This window comes from Ambystoma mexicanum, chromosome 7q (assembly GCF_040938575.1).
Source record: "Ambystoma mexicanum isolate Mex_15411 chromosome 7q, UKY_AmexF1_1, whole genome shotgun sequence".
Lineage (NCBI taxonomy): Eukaryota > Metazoa > Chordata > Amphibia > Caudata > Ambystomatidae > Ambystoma > Ambystoma mexicanum.
Window position 1 is genome coordinate 534147234 of NC_090941.1, and position 22756 is coordinate 534169989.

The 22756-nt window shown below is 48.3% G+C and overlaps 1 protein-coding gene and 1 long non-coding RNA gene across 2 annotated transcripts in view; one reads left to right on the plus strand and one right to left on the minus strand.

Annotated features, from left to right (window-relative positions):
- The window catches only part of GTF2F2 (general transcription factor IIF subunit 2), a 1410422-nt gene extending 1403444 nt beyond the window's left edge, over positions 1–6978 (minus strand). Inside the window, exon 1 of the mRNA XM_069639167.1 lies at positions 6821–6978. Within this exon, the coding sequence (XP_069495268.1) occupies positions 6821–6889 (69 nt within the window). The 5' untranslated portion in view covers positions 6890–6978. The remainder of the gene's footprint in view (positions 1–6820) is intronic.
- A 98-nt stretch (positions 6979–7076) lies between these two features.
- Positions 7077–22756, plus strand: part of LOC138527855 (uncharacterized) — a 299358-nt gene continuing 283678 nt past the window's right edge. The window contains exon 1 of the long non-coding RNA XR_011284068.1: positions 7077–7207. This is a non-coding gene — a long non-coding RNA (uncharacterized lncRNA). The remainder of the gene's footprint in view (positions 7208–22756) is intronic.

A 22756-nucleotide genomic window follows, 5' to 3' on the forward strand; every position in this document is an offset into this window, starting at 1 on the left:
ATCACAAGGAAGCAGGGTTATGGCCATCATCCATAAATTCTTACAGTTCACACCCATCGACATCCGAGTAGATTTGCAGGGCCACTTTGTACTCATACATGGTGTGCTGTTGAATAAAGAGCCGCTGTTAATTCCTATGAGCCTAACACAGATGAGAACAATTTTTCAGGAACTTTCAACAGTATGGCAGTCATACCCTGAAATCCCCATTATATGGGGTGTAGATATGAATACCGTTCTTGACCTGGTCTCGGGAGGATAGCTGAGGGGCAGCGTACTCTCCTTGGAAGTAAGACGACACCGAGCACCACAGGTTCGACCCCCGGGTCCGCGCTTAAAAACCTGTAGGTATTAAGCACGTTATAAATAACCTATCATATCTCACACTTGACCGCACAAGCAGGACCATAACTAGCGCGGCACGTGTCATTCAAGATGGTATGCATAGGCTGGGACTGGTTGACGTATGGCTTGCCCTACATCTCACAATTACATTTTCGACTCGACTGTGCACGACATGACATCTAGAATAGATGTATGCTTGCTCTCTTCTTCGATCCCCTGCAAGGTCGGGACATTTAACATCCTTCCCCGCATGTACTCGGGCCACTCACTGATTCGCCTTGCTGTGTCTGGGGCACCAACAATGCACTCACCCCAACAGTGCTCCTTATTCCATGTTACAATGTGGGATAACATATTATACTTTAACCAGAATTCGGGCATGGTGAGTACTGCAAGCACAAAAGTCTATATCCGAGGCCTCGCTAGGTCTAATGAAATGGATCTTGAAAACTATCCAGAAGACATTGCCACGGCTGAAGCTGTGCTACACAATTTAGAGATGTGCGATGTAAATAACCCTCCAACAGTATTAGCAGATATAAAGAGGGCGCTAGTCCTCTTTCGTGAGTGTTATTTCTGAACTCTGACCTGGTGGGCAGAGGTTCAGAAAACCAGCCTAGTTTCTTGGAACAAGGTAACGTTCTGGACAAACCAGACCAATCAAGGTAGAATTGGCGGCTGTCAAGACTAGGTCTCAGGAGGGGTGAGGATGACAAAGACCTCAATGAGTAAAGGACACATTTTCAAATCACACCCAGTCAGGTAGGTATATATATATATATAAAATACAAATACATTTATTTCAAGGCCTTTGAGTTTCTACACACATATAAAAATCACAGTAATACTTTAAAGCCAACAAAATCCTATCACTATACATATATACAAGACCAATGGGGTCTAAAGAGTGAATGCACGAAATGGGACCACAACCTAAAAGGGGAAGGAAACAGGCAGTGCAAATAGTCTTTAGTCCCTTCTGCATCAAACACAATCCTAACTGAGAGGCAGTCCAATCCCAAGAAGAGTGGAGCCTAATGCTCAAATGTACTTGCAATGCTGGCACACACGGTAATGCAGATGGGCAAAATGGGGTCTCTTCAAGGGTCTGTAGCAGATCAGGAAGGTGGGTGAGGTGATGAAGAATAAGTTCCCACTATTCGTGGAGGGTCTCCCCAACAGGGTAGAGCAGGTTCCAGAGTTTGGGAATAGTTTGCATTAGCAGTGGAAAGGAGCGGTGCCCTCAGGGGCCACTTGCGAGTAAAAATGGATGGAGGCGCTAGGGGCCATCAGTTAGGGTTGCAATTACTCACCGACCCCCGGCGCACTCCGGACCAAACTTCGGCAATCGAGTCCACTTTGGTTGCAGGATCAAGTGAGGCACTTGGCGGCTGCGAGGCTTTCAGCGACGAAGGTACAGCGTGGATTCCCAAACGGGATAGTGGCGATTTCTCCGCTCCTGGTGGATGGATCAGGCCAGTTTCACTGCAGCAGGCTTCAGGGGCAAGAGGGGCACAAAAGTAGCACACAAGCAAAGATGGTCACCACGTCTGGGCGACACGGTAACCACGTATGCTTCGGTTCGGGCTCACTCACTTTACTCCAGACCTGGGAACGCCAAGTGTACGAAATATGGTTTGAGAGTGCGGTGAACACTGAGCTAGCGACGTACCAAGTTTCAAGGGCCTCCACGAAACGGCAGCAGTATCAGGGCAAAGGTTCTGCGTAAGCTCTTCAGCCCACTGGTTGGCCCAGGGACACTTCAGAGAAGGCTTACTTGCAGAGTTTGATGAAGGTGCAGAGAATAGCTGGTCCCACTATTCCAATGGGTCAAAGCGTCTTCACAGGCCTTCTAGGACGACCAGGTGCAGAGGGGTCCCACGGGACGACAGCAGGCTCAGGGTGCCAAAACTTCCAGCAAGTCACCAGCGGTTCCTTGACTTGGCTTCTTAGTTCCAGGATACTTGGATCCTATCCTTCCTTCAGTGAGAACGCCAGGGATCGACATGGTATTGGTGTTTGGAGCCCTCTCTTATTCAAAATCTCCTTTGCGCCAAAACGAAGAGGACCCAATGGGAGATCTGCTCACAGACAGGCATACCATACGTGGACCAATCGCGGCCACGGTGGTCCAAGGCATTCACAGCACCGCAGACTCTCTGGCACCCAGAATGTGTATTGGAACCAGACGTTCCAGCCCACATCCTGGAGGCATACACACAACGGATGCAGAAGCCTGCGAAAGCTTGGCGTTTCACGGGAGAATGCATGCCCAAATAAAGACTGGCCCGGGTCGGCTCAACCTGGGGAAGGTGAGGGGGCAAGATGGCTGAAGGACAGGACAAAGAACCTCGTGGCATGGCCATTTTGGAGCCAGGCCACCTATTTGTGGCGAACGCAGTAACCGCGGTTTACCTGGGAGGAAAGGGTTAAAAATACACGAAATGATAAGCTGCCACCAGCCCTGTCCAAGACACATCTGAACTTCTCCTAAAAATTCCTTCGAGTATCTAGGGCCTTTGGAAATTAATATTAGACCCAAGTGCACGGTACATTCTACACTTGTTACATGTTGCAGAAAAGTTGTGCCATAGCATCCTCAGTGACTCACCCTCTGCATCCACTTGCACTGTGCCCCCACCCCCTGCATCCACTTGCACTGTGCCCCCACCCCACCTGTTCACTAGGCTCCTTTACAGAGAAAGGATGAGTGACACGATTTCAGACAGGCCCACTTTTTTTTGTTGACCCACCCTCACAGCTGCCCCCTCAAATTTCCAAAGTTCCTTGCAGACAAAGTGAATGAAGTGCCACTGGCTTACCGACAGAGCAGTGCTGACTAATCCCTTGGCTTTCCGGGTGCCACGCAATAGTCTATTATGGCAAGTCGTTGAGGGTGGAATTCCAGCGAGTAACAAACTCTGGCTTGATATGGTGGACTGGCAGATGGGGTTTGTCTGGAAAGGGGCCATTGCATTCCCAGCAGCAGTAGCGTGCACATATCTTGTGAGTGCACTGCAGTATTTTGGCAAGGGTGGGATATTTTAGGAACCGGGCAAAACAAGGTTGATCATATACAGAACACATAATGTGGGTTATGTCCGGCTAGTTCAGGGCTGATACAATATTGCTACCATTCACAGAGACAGAGCCAACTTTAAGAGCGTGTGAACTAAGCCATTCTGCGATAACCGGTTCAAGTGCCTGATGCCTTGAGTGACATCTGAATAAATTCCTACAAGCATGCATGCTTGCGCTGGGTGTTTGATGAAGTGCGTGGTATGGTTGTCAGCCCAGAGAGTGGGTTAGTAAAGGAGACCCAGTACACCATTACTGTCTTTAGTCTGTACTCTGTGCACTAGTCCACATATCCATGGTGAGGTGCGTCTTCCATCACCTTCTTAGGAAGAGCTGGCACTGCTACCCTTGAGACACAATGATTGCATGGAATATTTCACCTGGGTACGATGGGGAATGCCATCAGTTCTCTAAAGCCCTGGTTCTCGAGAAAGGAGAAGGGCAGCAGATTAGCAGGAAGCAGCTTCACCATCAGAGCCTGAAGTGGCTGAGAAATGGCATATTTGTCACTGTAAGCCATTTGTTTCTCCAAAGCCTCAAATGTCGGCTGACACATATTGCCTTTGGGTGTATTTTAGTTGGCATTACACTTGGGTCCTTTATTGTTTAATCTTACACTAGTGGCCCATCTGTGCTGCTCCTCTTTCTGCCTGCTTGGCTCTATACATAATTGTGGTGTTTTTTCATGCGGGCTATCTGGCCCAATGTGATTCCACCTTGCCCCAGCTCAACTTTTTACACAAAGAACAAACTGCAATGTTACTCCCTGGTTGGCCAGCAGTGTGGTTTGTGCGAGTGGAGCAGGGGCATAGGCTTGCTGCCGAGTGCTACAGAGGTGGCCAGACTCTGCTTGAAGGACTTCCTCATGCTCCTCAATTCTAGAAAAGTCCTTTGAGCCCTCAACTAGAGACATTGCATTCAATATGGATCTATGTTTTTTTTGGGCCATTGGGGCTGCCAGTGTTGCTGCTTTCAGCTTTTCAAGGCAAGCAACGCACTCGTGGCCAGCGCCAGTGAGATTGTTATAGCCCCCAGGATTAAAAGGGGCAACATGCTCACCTTGGAAGCAAGACGACACGGAGCACCACAGGTTCGGTCCTCTGGTTATTAAGTGTGTTATAAATATCATATATCTGTATTGATTGTATCTTCAAAAGAAAGTGCGGCAGAAACATCCAGCGCATGAAGGTGGCCATGGTATTTGCAACTGTCTTTGAAAAAGCAACATACAAAGCACCAACCATCCAACCAAATGCTTAGCACCATTTAATCAGAATGTACACAACCCAACAACAAGCGGACGCCTGGCAACACAACAAGAACAAGCTGCGCCCACCAAAGTCATGAGAGATAAACAAGTTGGCCCTGCTACACTGCACATATTTCAATGAAAATGGAGAAGAGCCATGCCAATTGGCCAAAAGAACGACGCCACACAAACAGAACCACAGTAGAGAGAAGATAGAGTTAATTATCATTGCGTACCAATGGAATTTGGTACAGCAGTATTTCAACTGCAGTGTAGTCGTCAGATACACAGGCCAGCCAGACGTCAGTGACAGTCAGCCACACGTATTTATTTATAATACCCTGGGTGAGCCAGCAGGTCTGTGACCTCAAATGAATGGTACAATGTTAACAATGTTAGTCCTTGCCACGGGACCAGGCGTAGTGCGCTCCTCTGATCTGAAACTCTTGCACATAATTGACTTGGCCAATTGGTGCTCCCAAGGGAACAGTGACTGTCCCATGTATTTTAAACTTTGTAAATGACCATGGGCTCTACGAATCTTGAGTTTATTGTCCGATTTCGTTTCCCATTTGTAGTAGTAACTTGATGCGCCTTGTTCTAATGGGTTCCTCAACTTTCTTTTTTAAGATTTGCAGTGTGTTAAAGTTTCCCTAATGCCTTTAGTCCCCTGATGTTTCTCTTTTTGGGTTGTTCTTATGCATTTATTCCATTTATGTCGTCTGTAAGTTTTTGTTTTTTGTGTAGCGCTCCGAGGCCCATGGGTTAGTAGCGCTTTATAAGAATAAATACAAATTTTTTTAAAAAACAACAGGTAAACGGAAAATCACATAGAGCCCACTGGATAATGGCCTGTGCTAACAGTTGACAACTTGACATTAAGAACCATTATGGCCCTGAGAATTTCAAGTAACCGCTCAAGGTTTTGCGTTTCATATTAAACAAAACACACTGGGGGCACAAAACGAACTGAGCCAAACAGGAACAATGCCAGGCATGCGAAACTTGCTGAGGGCGCGCACAATTCCTGGATGGGCGAAAGTTACACTAGTGGAGTGAAACCAACGAAAAAGTGGGAACGCCTTTTATTTCTGGAAGGTAAGCAGAAGCAAAATCTGAGGCGAATTACACCTGTTTTGCTCTGCTGGTGAAGTTTTCACCCCTCCCTATTCCTTAGGTGCCACAAAACATCTCTCCATTCGCCAACTGACCAGTTCACTTTTTCAATTTACTAATATCCTTAAATTAGACACACAAACCACAAACCAGATATTTGCCTGCTAGCACCACTACAGTCATGAAGCACTGATTAAAAGATGATCTGGTTATTGAAAACCTTGAAGCAATGAACAAAAGGTCCGATGGGACATTGTTATGGGGTGGGGTGTCTATTTAAAGCATTACGTTGCCACTTTAAAGAAGATCACTGCACTGCCATGTTGGAGGTTTAATACGTAGGTTAGGCTGGGTTGCAACTCATGGAACTGCAATTTGGATTGTGAAGGTACGATGAAGGGGAGGCTAGGTATGCGATTGCAGAATTTCTTATGCATTTTTCCATTAAATGGTTTAAAGCAACAGCAACAAATTAAATAATGAATGTTGAATAAAGAACATTTTGAGTTTTTTGGGGAATTTTCGCAACTGTTGAATATGTTGCCTTTGAGAGGTGTATATGAATTTGATGCAAACTTTTTAATGACTTTAGCATACTCTGAAGATGTATAATGTGAACGTTTCAATAAATACAAACATTTTGGTAAAATATACGTTTAATTAAAGCATTTTGGCTTGTTGATCATTATTGGTGTGTGCCCCCTTCACCACCCTGCCCTATAGTTCCATTTGTACTCCCTGGTTTTCAGTGTCCCCACATTTGTGAATTAGAAATGTCTCTGTAATATATTGTCCTTTATGGTTTTGCCTACCCCTGGCCTCCGTGCACAATGGCTCCGGTGCCTTGTCCCCTCGTTATTTCAGCCCTGGTTGCCATGATTCGCTCCCTGGCAAATGACTTACATCCCCCTTCGTTTTTCTTTGCTAATGTTCCTACCGTCACTTTTCTTGGCCCATGTGCCGCGGTTCTATATAAATAACACATCATTACTTTTATTGGCTAAATGACAATGACCCTTCTTAGAACTTTACCTTCACAAGCCACATTCCGGTGTTTTGCTTTGCTCCGGTAAGGTCCAACTCCCCGCTTTTTTCTGCCATACTCCTGATATAACTTGTAGCTGATGCAGGCTGTGATTGGGATGTTAAGAGACTGCAGCGTGTAGTTCCTACCCGAGAAACGGACCTTAGCAACGATTCCCTTCCACTACATCACGTGGGTTGCACGTTCGGACGTGTCTGGGAAATCACGTCAGGGTGCGCCCTTCATCAGCTCGTAGTCTTTGCAAGGCTTGAGCGGGAACGCTGGTGCAGCATCGTGGCTGTACGCGGGAAAGGCTGTAGCTTAAGACCGCATTTTATTGGCTGAGAGTTGATGAACCCTGTAATCCCTCCGTTCCCAAGCGAATTTGGTTTAGAGTAAGTAAGTCTTAAAGCTATAACAAGCTTGTTATTTTCGCGGAGTGGGTCGATTTGGTCTGCACGGAGCAGAGGGCATTTCTGTGTAATTTGGGGATTCTTTATGTGCCACCGGATGGTTTGTGTGCAGTTGTGCTTAGCACGGGCATTCCTCGGTTCGCAGGCGAAATTCCAGAATACTAGTTTTCAGTAATGCAGATAGTTATTTATATATTTTTTCAGTGGAGCGGCGTTTTTGTCCTGCCCGCTCAAGAGGGTATTTTGGGTACTTCTTATGTGCAATAGAGAGCGCAGCGCATGAAAAAAGATGGAGCAGCGCTCCGACAAAACTTGACCCATGCCCATGACACTCGCAGACCACGCTTAAATGAGCAGGCAGCTTTCAGAAGACTGCAGCGCATTGTAGAGCGTGTTGTTTGTTCATAACTCTACTTTTAGAACAGGATGCGCCCTAAAAGCTGAGTTATCACATGCATGAGCAACCCATGCTTATACAAACACTTTTAGTAGACTAGGCTGGGACAACTGAATACATAAACAGCTAAAGCCTCACCTACACTTGCCACACTTTTACCTATTGTTTTTATTTATTTTATGTATTGCATGCACTGCCCCCTCATTCTCCCGCACTTACCCTTTCCCCCCTCCCCTGCACTTGCACGATCTCAGTTTCACCTGGCCTAGGAAGATCGTTGTCTTTGTCTTCCCTTTGTTCCCCCTTCCTTGCATCGTCTTGAAACACTTGTGTATAGCGCTTTATAAATGCCATATCATATCATACTTGTTGCAGTTGTCCAAACTGGGATATGTCCTGCAATGTACAGACATTTTTTTCTTAGGGTGAGTGGTGTGACCAATAAAAACTGCAGAGTCTAACTTCCATTATTCACTCAAAAGGGTGTCTTACTGAATCACTATAAGACGTGTTTAAAATTGTGGACATGCTTATGTTCCCATAATGCTCTTTGCTTTTATGCAATTCCCCAGGATTGGGGTTTCTGAAGAACTATTGTATTACATGCCCTAGCTTGGGGCTCTGCCCCACCCCTCCAAGGATGAGAGGATTCCCCCAGTTCATTTTTTCAATTTCCAGCACAGGAGAGGGGAGATGTGTTTTGTGCAGTGGGACATACGTGACTATCCTGTGCAGTAGGACACATTTGGGTACGTAATTTCCAGCATAACAGTTCACAGTAAGCCGGATAGTTATTTTTTAGATTGCTTCCTCATGCAGAGGGTAGGGGGACCAGATTTTCAAGATAAAAAATGCAAACTATGGAGTAGTATCCAAGCCCTTCTTCTTTGTCGCAGTGCCTGCTAAGTGGAAACCAGAACTGCCAACCAGGGTCAGGGACCAGGCGCAGCTTGGAGAAGCATCCAAGCCACTCTTCATCGTTGCAGTGCCTGGTAGGAGGCAACCAGGACTGCCAACCAGGGTCTGGGACCCGCCACAGCTTGGAGCAGAATCCAAGCCACTCTTCTTCACAGTGCCTGGTAGAAGGAATCCAGGACTGCCAACGCGGTCAGGGAGCCACTGCAGCTTGGAGGAGCTTCCAAGCCAAGAAACCAGAGAAAAGTCGATTGGGGGGTGGGGAGAGACAGTCTCCCAGCAGTTGAGGAACTGTACGAGAAGCCTGAGAAAGGCTGGGGAAGGGAGATATTTGCCCCAACACTTGAAATTGAACTTTTAGTAACTGGTAGCCCAGAACTATTTTTTTATCCAGGGGAAGGGAGTCATTCCTCTGGACTAGGAAGAATTCCTTTTTGATTTAGTTTAAAATAGAGTGTGAGGGACAGAGCTAGAATGCTGACATCGGACTGTGGACTTTTTACTTTTGGACATCCTGACGCTGACCCTAGTATTTTTGGTTAAAGCAGTGAAACCCCTCTTATAGTTAGGGGTATATTTATCACTATGAACAAATGTTTATATCAACCACAATGACTCCTCTGTGTCAGAGAGTCTTACTGAGGCAATAAGCCCCGAGACGGCGGTCCATTACCACCTAAGGTAATGTCCCCGGGGCAATAGTTACAGGCCGAAGTGTAGCAAGGGCCTTAACGAAGGCCCCGGGGGCATTACCGTAGGCGGTAATGGCCCACCGTCGAGGGACTTATTGCCATTAGTATCCCGGCCGGTTAGACCGGGGTAGTAATTTTTTTTTTCCCGACTGCGAGACGTGTTGCGTTTCTCAGCCGGAAAAAAAGTTTTAAAAAGCATTCAAAAATGGCAGCAGCAGCCAGAAAACATAGTCCGTTTTCTCTTTCCGCGGCGGCCATAGTAAACAAAGAAAATGGCTGCCATGGAACAGGGAGAAGGGACTACGTGTGGTCCCTTACCCCTTTCCATAGTGGCCTGAACAAAGAAAAAAAAGAGGGTAGGTTTGAATACAACAGTGCACCCGCCGTGCGAAGCACGTACGTGCATCCACAGGATTACATTGTGGTATGGCTCAGAAACGAGCCAATCCACAACAAGTGTATCCCTTGGATTTGCGTTTCCGGGTACTAATTCCCCTTTTACTTACCCTTACAAGAGGCAGACAGTAACGCAGTATTGTGTGTCCATGAAACAACACAACAGCACCGTGTTCAGCTATAGATAGTCACCCTGTGGCTGGCGTTATCTCGCAGTCTAGGTCAGGAAGCAAACTTTGCACTCGCCACTAGTCGTCGGCTAGTGATATTTGCCCCTTGGCGAGTACGAAATGTCGTGTTGTGTGTATGCATAGCATTGAGGTGATGAGTGACATTTTTATGACTGACTACTAACTTGGAACTTGAAATTTTGCCCTCTGGTCTAGGTAATGTCAAGGTGTGACTGAAATAGGAAGGGTTTCAGTTCTTTACAGAACACAAGGAGAGAGGGAATAGTCCGGATTACTGCTAGGATAGAATTCCGTAGGAACGGAGCGTAGCAGGAGAATGGCTGTTTCCTAGTTTTCTCCTTGCAGGTCCATCTAGTCTCGTGCATGGCAGTCATCCTACTGTGCATTTGTTGCATTCTGCCTGAGTTGTTTAACTTAGCCTGCAGGCAAGATGGCGTATCTGCCGAGTTAGCCTTGTAGGTCATACAGGCATCCTTTAACAGGATCCTAGCTGGTAAGGGTGTCCAGTCAGATCCCATAGTGGAGGAGATGTGGGGTCGAATTTGCCTGCCACGATATTGAGGCTACCCACTGTGTGGTGTATCTCTTTAAGGAGGGGGCTAGCTACTTGGCTGGTAGCCCTGCTAGTAGTGATCAATTTATCACCACAGCCTACACTACTACTCGGAAGTCCTGTGGCAGCAGGAATGGTTTGATCTTGCAGAGATTGAAATTAAGATTGGATAAGCAGGAGCTAAAAGCAGCTCTTGTGTATCCAGCATTAACCAGTGACCAGGAGCTGCCACTGGGGAATGAGGAGCTAGTACATAGCATTCAGCAAATCTAACTTTCACATGAGCTGGAAACATTTTTGTGTCCATTATTTATGACCCCTTATGCTTTAAATGTCATACAGATTTGCCCTAATGTTTATTTATAGGTTGTCCCAAATACACAGAGTTCAATTCACTTTGGTGTGTTATTTCGGCATCAGATGGCCTGAGGAGCCAAAAATAGCTCCTGGTAGCTGTTGATGTCAAGCTAACCAGGCTCTACTATTTTTACGGTCATTCAGGGATTATGGAAAAAGTTGTTGATTAAATTGGGAACGGGAAGTCTCTATACTGCTGAGTTGCCAATAGGGTTTGATGCACAGATGATGATATCTTGGAGGTCCATGGGGTTGGCAGCAATGGTAATTGCATAGTGCTGGGGAATCTTTTTGAAGGGGGTCAACTGATGACATTTGAGCAATGGAAGAAAGCGTTTGTTATGCTACCGGGCCATTTTCCTGCCTATGCAAGGATATGCCAAAAGTTGGCCACACTGTGAAATGGTATCCTGGAGGTACCGGGAGACAAGCTCTCTGATGCAGAAGTTATTGACACTGAGGGGGGCCATAGGTCACCAGGCTATACGCTGCCCTAGAGGGGACCCGATTAGCACGATGCAGGTTACTCTATTACGGAGAAACATTGGTCTATTGGTCTAAGATCTGGGAGCAGGTAAAAAAGGTCTCTTGAAATGCGCGCTTTCAGTTATCCCAATTTTACTATTTACATATAGTATATATGACCCGGATAGAATACACAAAATTAATCCCTTAGTACCACACGAATGTCCACGATGTATGCCAGAGTTTGATGGCTTCTGGCACGTGATTTGGGAGTGCCCAGTGATCAGGCCTTATTGGAAGGGAGTGATGGATTGTCTTAATTCATTATTGAATAGCACATAAGTGTTCCTTGATGATCTGTCTGCTGGGGTTGATACCCGGGAAAAAGTCTCACAAAACACAACGAAAGCTGGCACACATTTTTATGATTTTATCCAAACGTAGGGTAGCAATGGCTCGGATCAACGCATTGGGTCTGACTATCAAGCAATGGCTTCATGATGTACAGAGATGGGGAGGGTAATGGACTGGGGTCAATTGCTGAACGAACTGGTTTCATCCCCGGACTTGAAACCCCTATGAGACGAATATCAGAAGAAGTTGGGTGGGGGTTGGGTCTATGGTTGTTATGGAAGTGACATGTTATTGTTGGGATTATTCGGAAAAGCGGGAGGTATGGGGGAGTTTGATATAATGAGCGTGGGGATTGAGGGATACTACATAGGTACGATTTGATGTAAAGAATTGCAATTTTATGGGGTGGGTAGTTTCTGTTATTGATTCTTGTGACTGGATATGAAAAGTTTGTTTCTGTTTATCTTTCTATGCAAAAACTGAGTAAAGAAAAGTAAAAAAAAAACAGGCTGTACTAGGCAACAAGTAGGAGATAAATGGCTGATCTTGCAAAGTAGGGTGATTTGATGCCAGCCGTTTGGGCTTTTTAGCTATGTGTCGTTGAAAGGATTCTTTCATTTCCACAATGAATCTGAGAGATTTTCAAAAATTTTGTGAGCTGCAGTGTAAGTCTGTCCAAGCGCAAGCCGTTTAGCCACATGTGAGCGAAAGCCTAGGATAACGAATTCTGTCTCGGTAGGGTTACGTTTCAAGTAAGATATTCACATTAATTTTGAATGGCAGTAAAGCCTAAGCAGAGATGGGTGATGTCCTGGAAATCCATAACTCTTTGGTATTGCTGAGTGCCATCGCGCGTATTGGTGTATTCAGTTGTCAGTCAGGAGTGTGTTGAGGGGTTCAGTGTATTGACTGAATAAAACCATGGAGAGGATTGACAGTGTGTAGACCTTAGAGAACCCATTTGGACAGCTTTGTGTCTCTTACACAGGTATGAGGACAACCGCTGTACCTGCAAAGCCCATTCTTTGACTAAGTAGGGATGGCAGCGTGTCTAGGTAGAATGAGGTTGAGGAGGACTAATAGGCATGCATCAGCTTTATCGATAATATGCAAGGCTTCATCAACCACGTCAATAGTGGTTGTCTCCATTCTGAGTTTTGGTCTGAAGCTGGATTGATAATCTAGAAAAAGTCTGAATTTGTGAATTTTATCAAGCTGTTGATTGGCAATTACCTTCTCAGTCATTTTTCTGCTAAAAGGCAGCCTACCGATAGGACAGTAGTTTGTGAGATCCTTTGGGTCAAAGGTTTGTTTTTTAAAGAGGAGGCGTATGAGCCCTGTTTGTAGTCTGTCTTGAAAAGTGTGTTCGCTAAGAGATGAGTTGACTATTCCGAGAAGGGCGGTCATTGTGGGACTGCTGTCGCAGACTGCACAAAAATAACTCTGAGCCATAGAGACAGTTCAACATTTTTAAATGTTTCTCCTTGTGGGGCCTAAGGCCGATCCCCTCCCTCTTATCTGTTTTTTAACCTCCTCTCTAACCCATGCGTCAGAAACCCCTGGTTGGTGCTACTGAATGTCGACTCCTAATGTCTAGAAGCTTATCTTATACTACAGATGGTTTGCTAAAACGGTGGCTGTCTATTCTCCCCAATGGACTTCCTAACTGCCCCTACCCTATCCAGTGGTTAGTGTTTCTAATGGAATTTGGGATAGCCTTGTGCACTTGTCTTACTCAGTTGGATTCTGGATGGTTCACTCACACCCATGTTTACCTCTTCCCTTCTACTGTTAATACCACACCAATCTTATTTTACTCCTCCCCTTGTTATTTCGTTCCCCTGATATTTCACTTCTCCTAGCTCTTTCCTCCACCTTTTGATGTTACCATTACTCCTCTTCTCCACTACCACTCCCCTCCTCCATATGTTCACTATCCTACTAGTACGACTCTACTCCGGCCAGCTACTCAAGCACCCTTCTTTCAGTCTACTTCAATGTTTTGAAAAGGAGGCTTAGCACGTTCACTTTCTGTGCGCGGATCCGCCATGTATAAACAACGGCAGAGTAGGCAGTTCAGAGTCTCCGTTTGTATTCTGGCTGCCCTTGCAGTGGGGTAGAAGTATTTCTCGGGAGGGTGGATTTTCAGGGTTCAAATGGAGGGGAGCTATTTGGCTTCTGCTTGTAACCTAAAAGAGCCTGGTTAACTTGACACCAGCAGCTACCAGTAGCTAAATTTGCCTCCCCAAAGCCATACAGGGGCCAGACCACCCCCTATCAGTCCTCCCAGCATCCTCTCACAGCACTTGCCCTCAGGCTCCCTTTCCCGGGCTAGCCCAACTGGGCCTGCGATGTCCACCACACTCATCCTCCCTCCCCTCTCTTCCCCTGGCACTTGCTGCCTTGGCCTGCCCAGCACTTACCAACTCCTACCCTTCGGGGTTCCCCACTCCTGCACTTCTCCCTCTACCCCCTACCCCTTGCACTTACCACCTTTTTCTTGCACTTGCACGGTAGGATTGTCACAAGGCCAATATAACCATTTTTGTTGTCCTACTTTTGTGATTCCCATGCTCCCTCCCCCCATCTTGTCTTGTGGGACCTGGAAACACCTGTGTACAGGTACCATACAAATGTTCAATACAATGTGTAGTCCAGAAAAGGCGGCCAGGTCTGGTCGAACTTGGATTTATTGCCAAATCTGACGGCTGTGATTTTTTTCCACCGCAATTATTTCCCAGCACTTGGACCACCACATTTGCATGGTGTGGGCCTTCAGGGTTTTTCCAAAGTCTGGCAATTGAGATGTTCGCGGCTGTTAGGAGGTGAGAGCATAGGTCCGCCATTCGGCCTGTTAGCAGGAATTGGCCTTCCACCGTAGATCCAAGAAGATCGATTCCCGGGTCCCATGGGTTCGTGAGGCCTGTTATTGATTTGATTTGTTCTAGGACGTTCCTCCAGAATTGGATGGCCTTCGGGCAAGACCAGAAGAGGTGGAAGAGTGAGCCCAAGTCGGGGCATCCTCTCCAGCATTGTGGGGGAAGTCCGGGTTGCATTTGTTCAGGATCTCCGGGGTGCGGTACCATCTGAAGCACACTTTAAATGCTCCTTCATTGTTTGTCGTGTATTTTGAGCTTTTGTGTGCTCAGCACCATATATGGATTCATTCCTCCAGTTCGATGGCTCTGCCTATGTCTTTTTCCCACTTTAGCAATTTAGGGCTCTTTTTTGGTCAGGTCTGATCCGTCCAATAGTTTGTATAGCGTAAATATTTTCCCTTTGGGAGGGCTCACGGTTAGTGTTTGTTCTAGGGCCGTCAATTCTCTGCTGCCATGTTTCCTAGCTGACTCGCTTGATAGCTAGTGCCTGAGCTGTGTGTATCAGAACCTCTCAGTCTCCAGGACCTGGAATTTGGTTTTTCAAGCTTCGAAGTTCAGCAGGTTTCCGTTCTCGAAGAAGTTAGCCATGACCCCCAGCCCACCCTCTCTCCCTTTGGCGAAGTTGTGTGGTGCAATGCCTGGGGAGAAATCTGGGTTGTCCCAAATCGGCGAGAGTGGACCTGTCCTGCTCCTACACTTCCATAGGCGTGCTGCCCTTTTCCAGCTTGTCACTATGTTCCTTGTTGCTGGCAGTGGGTCTGTATTCCGGGTAATGCTGATCTCTTTCATGTGTGATAGCGCTTCTGTCGGGGTCTTGCACCAATCGTCTTCCACTTTCAACCATCAGGGACGATTGGTGGTCATCTTCCAAGCAAAGGCCTGGGAGAGCTGAGCTGCAAGGCAGTACCTGGCCACGTCTGTGACCCCTAGGCCGCCCGTCGCCGAGCCCTGGAGCATGATGCGCTTCAGAATTCGCGATTTCTTTCCTTCCCAGACGTACTTCAGGATGTCCCCCTGTAGTTTTTGGAGAGCTTTCTTCCGGATGGTTACTGGAAGGGCTAGGCCAAAGCAGAGTAGTCTCGCTGTTAAGTACATCTTCAGCGTCGTGATGCGCCCGAACCATGAGATTTTTTGCTTTTGCCCGTGTCCCAGGTCATTTCTTAGCTCTCTAAGCAGCAGGGGGAAGTTTACCTTGTATATTTTTTCAGTTTTATTTGGGATCTTAACCCCCAGGTAATTGATCTGTGACTTTGCCCATGGTATCGGATATTTGGCTTGCAACACTACCTTGAGGTTTACAGGCACATTAATGCCCAGGATTTCGAGATGTTTACAGTGAACCTGGAGGCTTCTCAGAACTCTTCTAGCTCTTGCCATAGGGCCTTCATGGATTCTTTCGCCTGGGTAATCATTAGGAGCACGTCGTCAGCGTATAATGCTGTTTTTTAGGATTCTCCCTTGAATTCCAGGCTGTGAATCGCCGGGTTGCGACGAATCCTGCTGGCGAATGGCTCTATGGAGAGCGCAAATATGAGTGGGGAAAAGGGGCATCCTTGTCTAGTGACCGGTAATCTTGATTTGATCTGATCTGGCCCCATTCAGTCTCAGGCTCGTAGAAGGGTGCTGGTAGTTAGCAAGTGCCCATTTTACAAAGTTCGGGCCGTAGCCATAGTGGATCAGGGTTTCTCTTAAGTAGCCCCAGTCCAACATGTCAAACGCTTTGTGTGTGTCCTAGGAGAGAACAACCAGCTCTGAACCCAACGTGTTTGACGACTCAATTATGTTTATGGTTCTTCGGATGTTGTCCTGGGTACTTCGGGCCGGAATGAAGCCCGTCTGGTCCGGGTGGATTATTTCCAGGAGGATTGGGGCTAGTCTGTTCGCCAGGATATTTGCGAATAGCTTAGCATCATTATTTAGTAACGTTATGGGCCTCTTTGATGCGCATTGTACGCAGTCTTTTCCTGGCTTCGGGATGAGGACCATTATTGACTCCTCCATGGAGGCTGTGAGGGAGCCCGTTGATAGGAACGAGTTGAAAAGACTCACCAGCTGGGGCACCAGGATGGAGGTGAACTTTTTATAGAATTGCGTTGAAAGCCCGCCTGGCCCTAGGTTAGAGTGTTTCAGGGAGAGGATCATGTCTCCTACCTCTTCCGCCGTTATTGGGTGTTCCAAGGCTTCTAGAGACGGGTGAGGTAGCGCTTTTGGGATGGAGGCCAGGAATTTTGATAGGATCGGTGCAGCTGTTGGGGTCCCAGTCATGATCTCCTCATGGTGTTGTGTTATTAAATGAGTTTCTCTGCCCCTGTGTGGTGCAGGTTGCCGTCACTCTCAGCCAGGCACTGGATATAGTTCCACATTTGCAGCCTCTTCAGTTTGTGCGCCAGGAGGCGGTTAGCCTTGTTGCTGTTGAGGTAGTAAAATTGTTTGGTGTTCGTCAAAGCTCTCGCGGCCCGGTCAGCCAGGTGCATCTCCAACGCCGCTTTTGCTCTTTTGAGTTCTCATCCTATTGTTTTGGTAGGGCGCTTTTTGAGGCTACCCTCCAGTTCCACTACCTTCTTCGCCAGCCTGCCTTGTTGCAGCTGGTTCTGCCGACAGAGCCTTGCTTTGGCATCCATCGTGACACCCCGGATGACAGGTTTCATCGCATCCCAGACGGTTGCCAATGAAGTGTCTTGGTTCGTGTTCTCCTTGAAGTAGTTTGTGAGCGTTTCAGCAAGTTCTGAGCTAATGACTACATCTGACAGGATCTGGTCTTGTATCTTCCATTGTCTTTGGAGGGGCTTCAGGAAGCCCTGCGCCCGGACTCTCAAGGACACTGGAATGCGGTCCGAAACAGCGATATGTCCAATTTGTATGTCCTCCACACAAGTGGCGAGTGCGCTTGCGGCCAGTAGCAGGTCAATCCTCGAGTATCCTTTGTGGACGTGCGAGAAAAATGTATAGTCCTTCGCTCCCTGATTGTATAGGCTCCACAAGTCAATGGTTTCTGTTTCCCTTAGGAATTCGCCATGACTAGGGCTTTGACGAAATCTTCCCTTGATGACGTGAGTGTTTTGTCTAAGTTTGGGTCTGGAGGGAGATTGAAATCGTCCCCGATTAGTAGGTGACCTTTGGCGAATGATGCTATGACTGGTAAGAACCTGCCGAGGAAATGGCCTTGCTCCTTGTTTGGACTGTAGATTGCCAGTAGGTTGATGGGAAGTTCTACCAAGAGGCCCCTTAGCAGTAGGTAATGCCCCTCTAGGTCCCTCTTGACTGAGATCTGAGTCAGCGGTAAGTTGCGGCTGAGTAAAATGGCGACCCCTCTTATTTTTTTGATTTGCAGAGGCGAAGTAGCATTTCGGGTAACGTCAGAAGTTTATCTGCTTTTCATCTGGCGCTATAAGGTGTGTTTCCTGAAGGCAGACGATGTCGGACATAAGTTGATCAAGTCTGTGTTCAACTAGTTTTCGCTTCCTTGGGGCGTTCAGGCCTTGCACATTCCAGGTCGTTATAGTGACTATTTTATCTTGGGAGCCCATCGTATAGGCCTATGGTGGTTTCATGTGGTGTCTCCCGCGGTGGTAGGTCAGTCTTGCCTTGCAGACTTTCCTTCTGTTGTGCCCCCCCCCTCCAGGTTTCCCCAACCCTCTCTCCACCCCCTCAACAACTGACAAAACTTCCGGACCAGCCTTCAGCCAACGGGGTAGGCGGCTGGACCAACATGGCATCTCGAATGGAGGCAACATCGCCTCTTGTTCATCCAGTGAAGCAGAAAAATATTGCAGCTTACTTTTCCTTGGGTTTTGAGACTGCTGGAGTTCTTATAAGAGCTGGCCCCCCTGGCTTCATCCGGGTTCTGAAATATGAAGTGCCTGCTATGTGGTAGGCCGGGCGGGGAGCCCCAAGACTCAGCCAGTTTTTGTCCGGTGCAGTTCCCTTGTGGCGCTATAGTTCACGATGCGCGGGGGGAAGGTCACCCCTTTCAGCAATTGTTGTTCTTCCTTTTTTTAGCTTGGGCGCCGCGTAGTCTGCGACGGCTCTCACCACGGGTCCAGGATTTTGGGTTTCCCTGCTGCGCCCCCTCCATGTTGTGTGTGAATTTGTCAGAGTCCTCTGCCTTGTCTTCCGGGTTCATGAAGTGCTCCACTTCTCTGGGGGACAGAATGTGTTGGGGCTTGCCTTCCCATGCGAAGGAGATAGCAGTAGGGAAACTCCAACGATATGTGATCTTTCTTTCGCTGAGCTGTTCAGCCATTGGTTTCAGGGCTTTTCTTTTTGCTTGGGTAGAAGCTGCTAGATCTTGGTACAGGGATGATTTCTTCTTTGATTTTATAGAAGTGCACCCTTAACAGGACATCCGGGGGAGGTTTTGCTTTGCTTTGCTCTTGTCCTGTGTACTATGCGAGTTCCAACGGGGCTTTAGGATGAAGCGGAGCAGGTCATTAACGTAGGCCCCTAGTTCCTCGTCGGTAATAGCTGTGGGGATTCCCCGCAGGCGGATGTTGTTGTGCCTGGATCTATTTGAGCTCGAGGGCATTGCTCCTGGCCTCCAGCGCTGCAAGCCTGTCCGCCCCTTCCCAATTTCGAATTTTGTTCAAATAGTGTGGTTTCTATTTCCTCTGTTCTGGTTTCAATTTCCCCCACACGCTTGTCAAGGGTTGAGATCTTGCTTTTTAATTCTTTGGTTCCTTTTTGGTATTCCTTAGTGATAGCCGATAGGAGGTCTTGGAGATCCCCTTTCGTAATTGCCTTAGCTTATTGGTCAGGCCGGGTTCTGTGAGTGGGCCCGGGCCTGCATCTTCAGTACGCTCTCCTTTCTTCAATTTCTCCGCCATGGTCGTCGACAGCAGGGTGGCAATATCCACCTGTTTCGTGAGCTTGGAGTTTCTAGACATTATGTACTGCATATCTTGAAGCCACCGGGGGCTCCCAAGTTGTTAGTGTCCTGTCCTTTATTCCTGAAGTATAGGACTCAGAGTTTCGAGCTGTTGTTGTCCTTTTCGAACTGAAACTCTGCTATACTGGTAGCTGGCTGCGCCAACCCTGCCTTGTTAGCTGATCTCCCCAAAGGTTCCCCCGGTCACCCCAGATAGGCCTGGGATGCCGGTGTGCTGGAGAGTTGCTGGGTCTGCCGGCCCCCAATCTCCCTCCAAGGGGCCGGGGCAGCCTGCAGTGGTCGGAGCCACCCTGACTCCTAAGGACCTGAATGGTGGCTTTGAGTGGAAGAGGTTCTGCATGGGGGTGGGGGAGCCGTGGCAGTGGAGGTTACCAGGGTCCCTCCTCAGAGCCCCCTCTGTGGGAGCGCAAAAGGTGGCAGTCAGAGCCTTTCATAGGGAGGGGGAGGGGAGAATGTCTGCCCTCTGCTGGGATCGCGGCGGTTGCGCTGGGCGTCGTTGATGGGGCACTCTGAGCTGTGACAACGAGCACCAGTTAGTGGGAGCCCGCTCCCCGCTGGATCCTTGGAACAGTCCGCTGCAGCGTGGGTTTGCCCCCTAATTGCTGCCCGTTGTGGAGTGCGCTGCAGGGTGTACACCGGGTTGAATGGGACCAGAGGTATGACCTATCCCGATCCCCGGTGCCTGGAAGAGTTCAGTCAGAGGAGCAGCAGGTGCCGCCCCACCTTACACGGCTGCTCCGAGCTTGTGCAGGTGCTGGGGCTCGACCGGCCCCCTCTCAGAATGGATACCCTAGCGTCCGAGCGACTCCATCACCTCCTCTCACTAACCTCGTGGCTGGGCGCAGAGCCGCACAGCCAAAGTAGGAATTCTTGGGTGCGGCAGCATACGCTCATCCAGATTGCTGTGGGTGGCCGCCGTGTTGTGGGGAGGACCGGCAACCGAGTTGTTGAGAGGACCACTGACCCGACACTGTTGAAATTACTGCGGGCAGGGTGGGAACGTCTTCCCTCCACTAGCGCTACAAAGGTCTGCCGCTTTGGGATCACTGCGGCACTCTCTTTGTTCGTGATGGCTGTCAGAGCTAAATCCGCTCAGATGGGGCGGCCCGGCGATGGTGCAGGTCCCCAGAGCTGTCGAAGGCACGGGCACCAGGATTTAAAACTGTGGGCAGCTGATGGCGGGGATGTCTCAGCAGAGCGACCGCCTGTGTGTTGAGTTGGATACCTCCGACCTCTTCGGTTCAGCCATCAGGGGTTCTTCGATAAGCGGTCTCCGCGTGGCTCTCCCGCCAGCACAAAGCCTGCCTTTTCGTGTGGGCTTTGATTGCTGCTGCCCTCTTCAGGGTAAACCCGGGCCGAACCTTGGATCCCAAGCAGCCTTGGCGTCTGAAAGTTGGCTGTTATATGCAGGAACCCTTCCGCAGCCAGAGTCGCCGTAGATATCTGCAGGGTAAACACTTTCACTGGGGCATATTTCGTTGGATGCGTGGCCATGGCCGAGAGCTCTTACAGAGCCAGACCGACCGTCATGGCTCCAAGCCACGCCCCATAAACTTCCACATTGTTTTATGACAGTCTATGCTTTGGGTCTCATAAAGATGTGTTCTAATGCTAATTTATAGATTGTCCTAAACACACAGTGTCACATAGGCATGTGTTTGTTCAGCATCAGTTGTTCTGCTGAGCCAGAAGTTGCTCTTGCAGCTGTTGGTGCCAAGCTAAGAAGGCTCTAAATAGCTCCCAGCTCCCCTCAATTTCAAACCCTGAGCTTCTATATGGCATTTATCGCGTAAGAGGTAATAAATAAAGGACAAAATATTATGTTTGCCTCTTTTCTGGAAGTTCGATTTGCAGGTAACTGTACTAGCTCTGTGTTCCCCAGTGATAGCTCCCAGCCACTGTTTAATGCCTGATACCTAGGAACTTCTTTTAGCTCATGCTTGCCAAATTCTAATTTCAATCCTTGGATTTTTGTCCTTTCCTGTTCCCTGGTGGTCCAGGGGACTTTAGGGTGCCTGTTCAGGCTCTCCGGCAGCTCTGCAAGACCTTCAGTGTGGCTGCGTAGCTTGTCGACTCCTCTCTCCCTCCAATGCACAGTACTGGTGCTTCCTGCTTTGCCTCGGCTCTCGTCTGCAGCTTACTCGCATTTCTGGCCCAATGTTTTCCTATTGGCAGTGCTGGTTTCTCTTCTGTTGGGGCTGAGTTGTGACCTCTGCTTCAGATTTTCAAAAAATAATAGGAACTTGCGAGTATCTCTTTTATGAGGTAAAGCTGGTGATAAGGATCTGCAAGCAGACATGCTGGCACTGGGGTAGGGAACAGGAACTGGGGACCTCTCTGCTGCCACTGTCTGCTTTGGGCAGGACTGGCTCTAGATCCCTCCCAGGTAGGTCTCCTGCCCACGACTGGGAGTGGATCCCATACCCTCTGGACAAGGCCAGATTATTCAAAAGTGGCAACATGCTTCACTGTCAAACACTCCTCTAACATCTGCCACCTCTTTGAAGTCCTCGCTCTCACCGATATGTGGTTAACTGCCTGCTCTGACACAAGCTTTGACACTTTCCTCCCTGGGGGGTAGAAGAACCTGTCTCAGCCCAGGCTTAACCGCCCCGGGGGAGAAGTTGCCCTTATCTTCCCTGAGTGGGTCCCTGCTACTATCATATCCACTCAGATATACGCCTCTTTCGAATGCCCTGTCTGCAGGCTTGGTGTCTCTCTTGGCCTCTCCCTGACTGGCAAGGTCTCCCACTTCCTCTCTGAATGGGCTGACCTCCCATCTTCTCTCCTTGCCTCCTTCTCCAAGCTTCTCCTCCTCTGAGACTTCAATATTCCCCTCGACGCCCCTAATGCAGCCTCTGGGCTCTACCGCAACCCCTGTAACTCTCTTTCCCTCTCCATTCTTCCCTCTGGGCCGACACACTCAGCCGGTCACACCTTGGATCCTCTCATCTCGTCAGACATTGCCATCTCCAACCCGCCCCTGCTACTCTCCTCTTTTTCTCCCATAACACCTGAAGAGGTTTCTAGACAAGTTCACTCTATGAAAATCTAATCCAAACAGGTGCTTTCCTGCTCCTCCAGAACTATCAAGGAAAACAATGTCTCCCTTGCTTTAGCCTTGGCCAATTTCTGCAATCACTCTTTTTGCCACTGGACCCTTCCCCTCACTCCTCAAGTGCTTCATTGTGCATCCTTTCCTCAAAAAGCCTTCTGCCGACCCTTCTGTTTGGCAAACTACCACCCTATTTCCATTACCCCCTTCCTGGGCAAACTCCCAGTTTAGGCAATACAAAAGAGGTGATGGCTGGAAGGTTTAGAATTACTCTTAACCTCTGGCATTGCTCTGGGCATCCAGACCATTGTTGTTCGCCTGCCAATCTATTACAAAAGGGGAATGAGCATATGCAAATCAGGCTTGGTCCCACCCCAAAAGGGGCAGTCCAG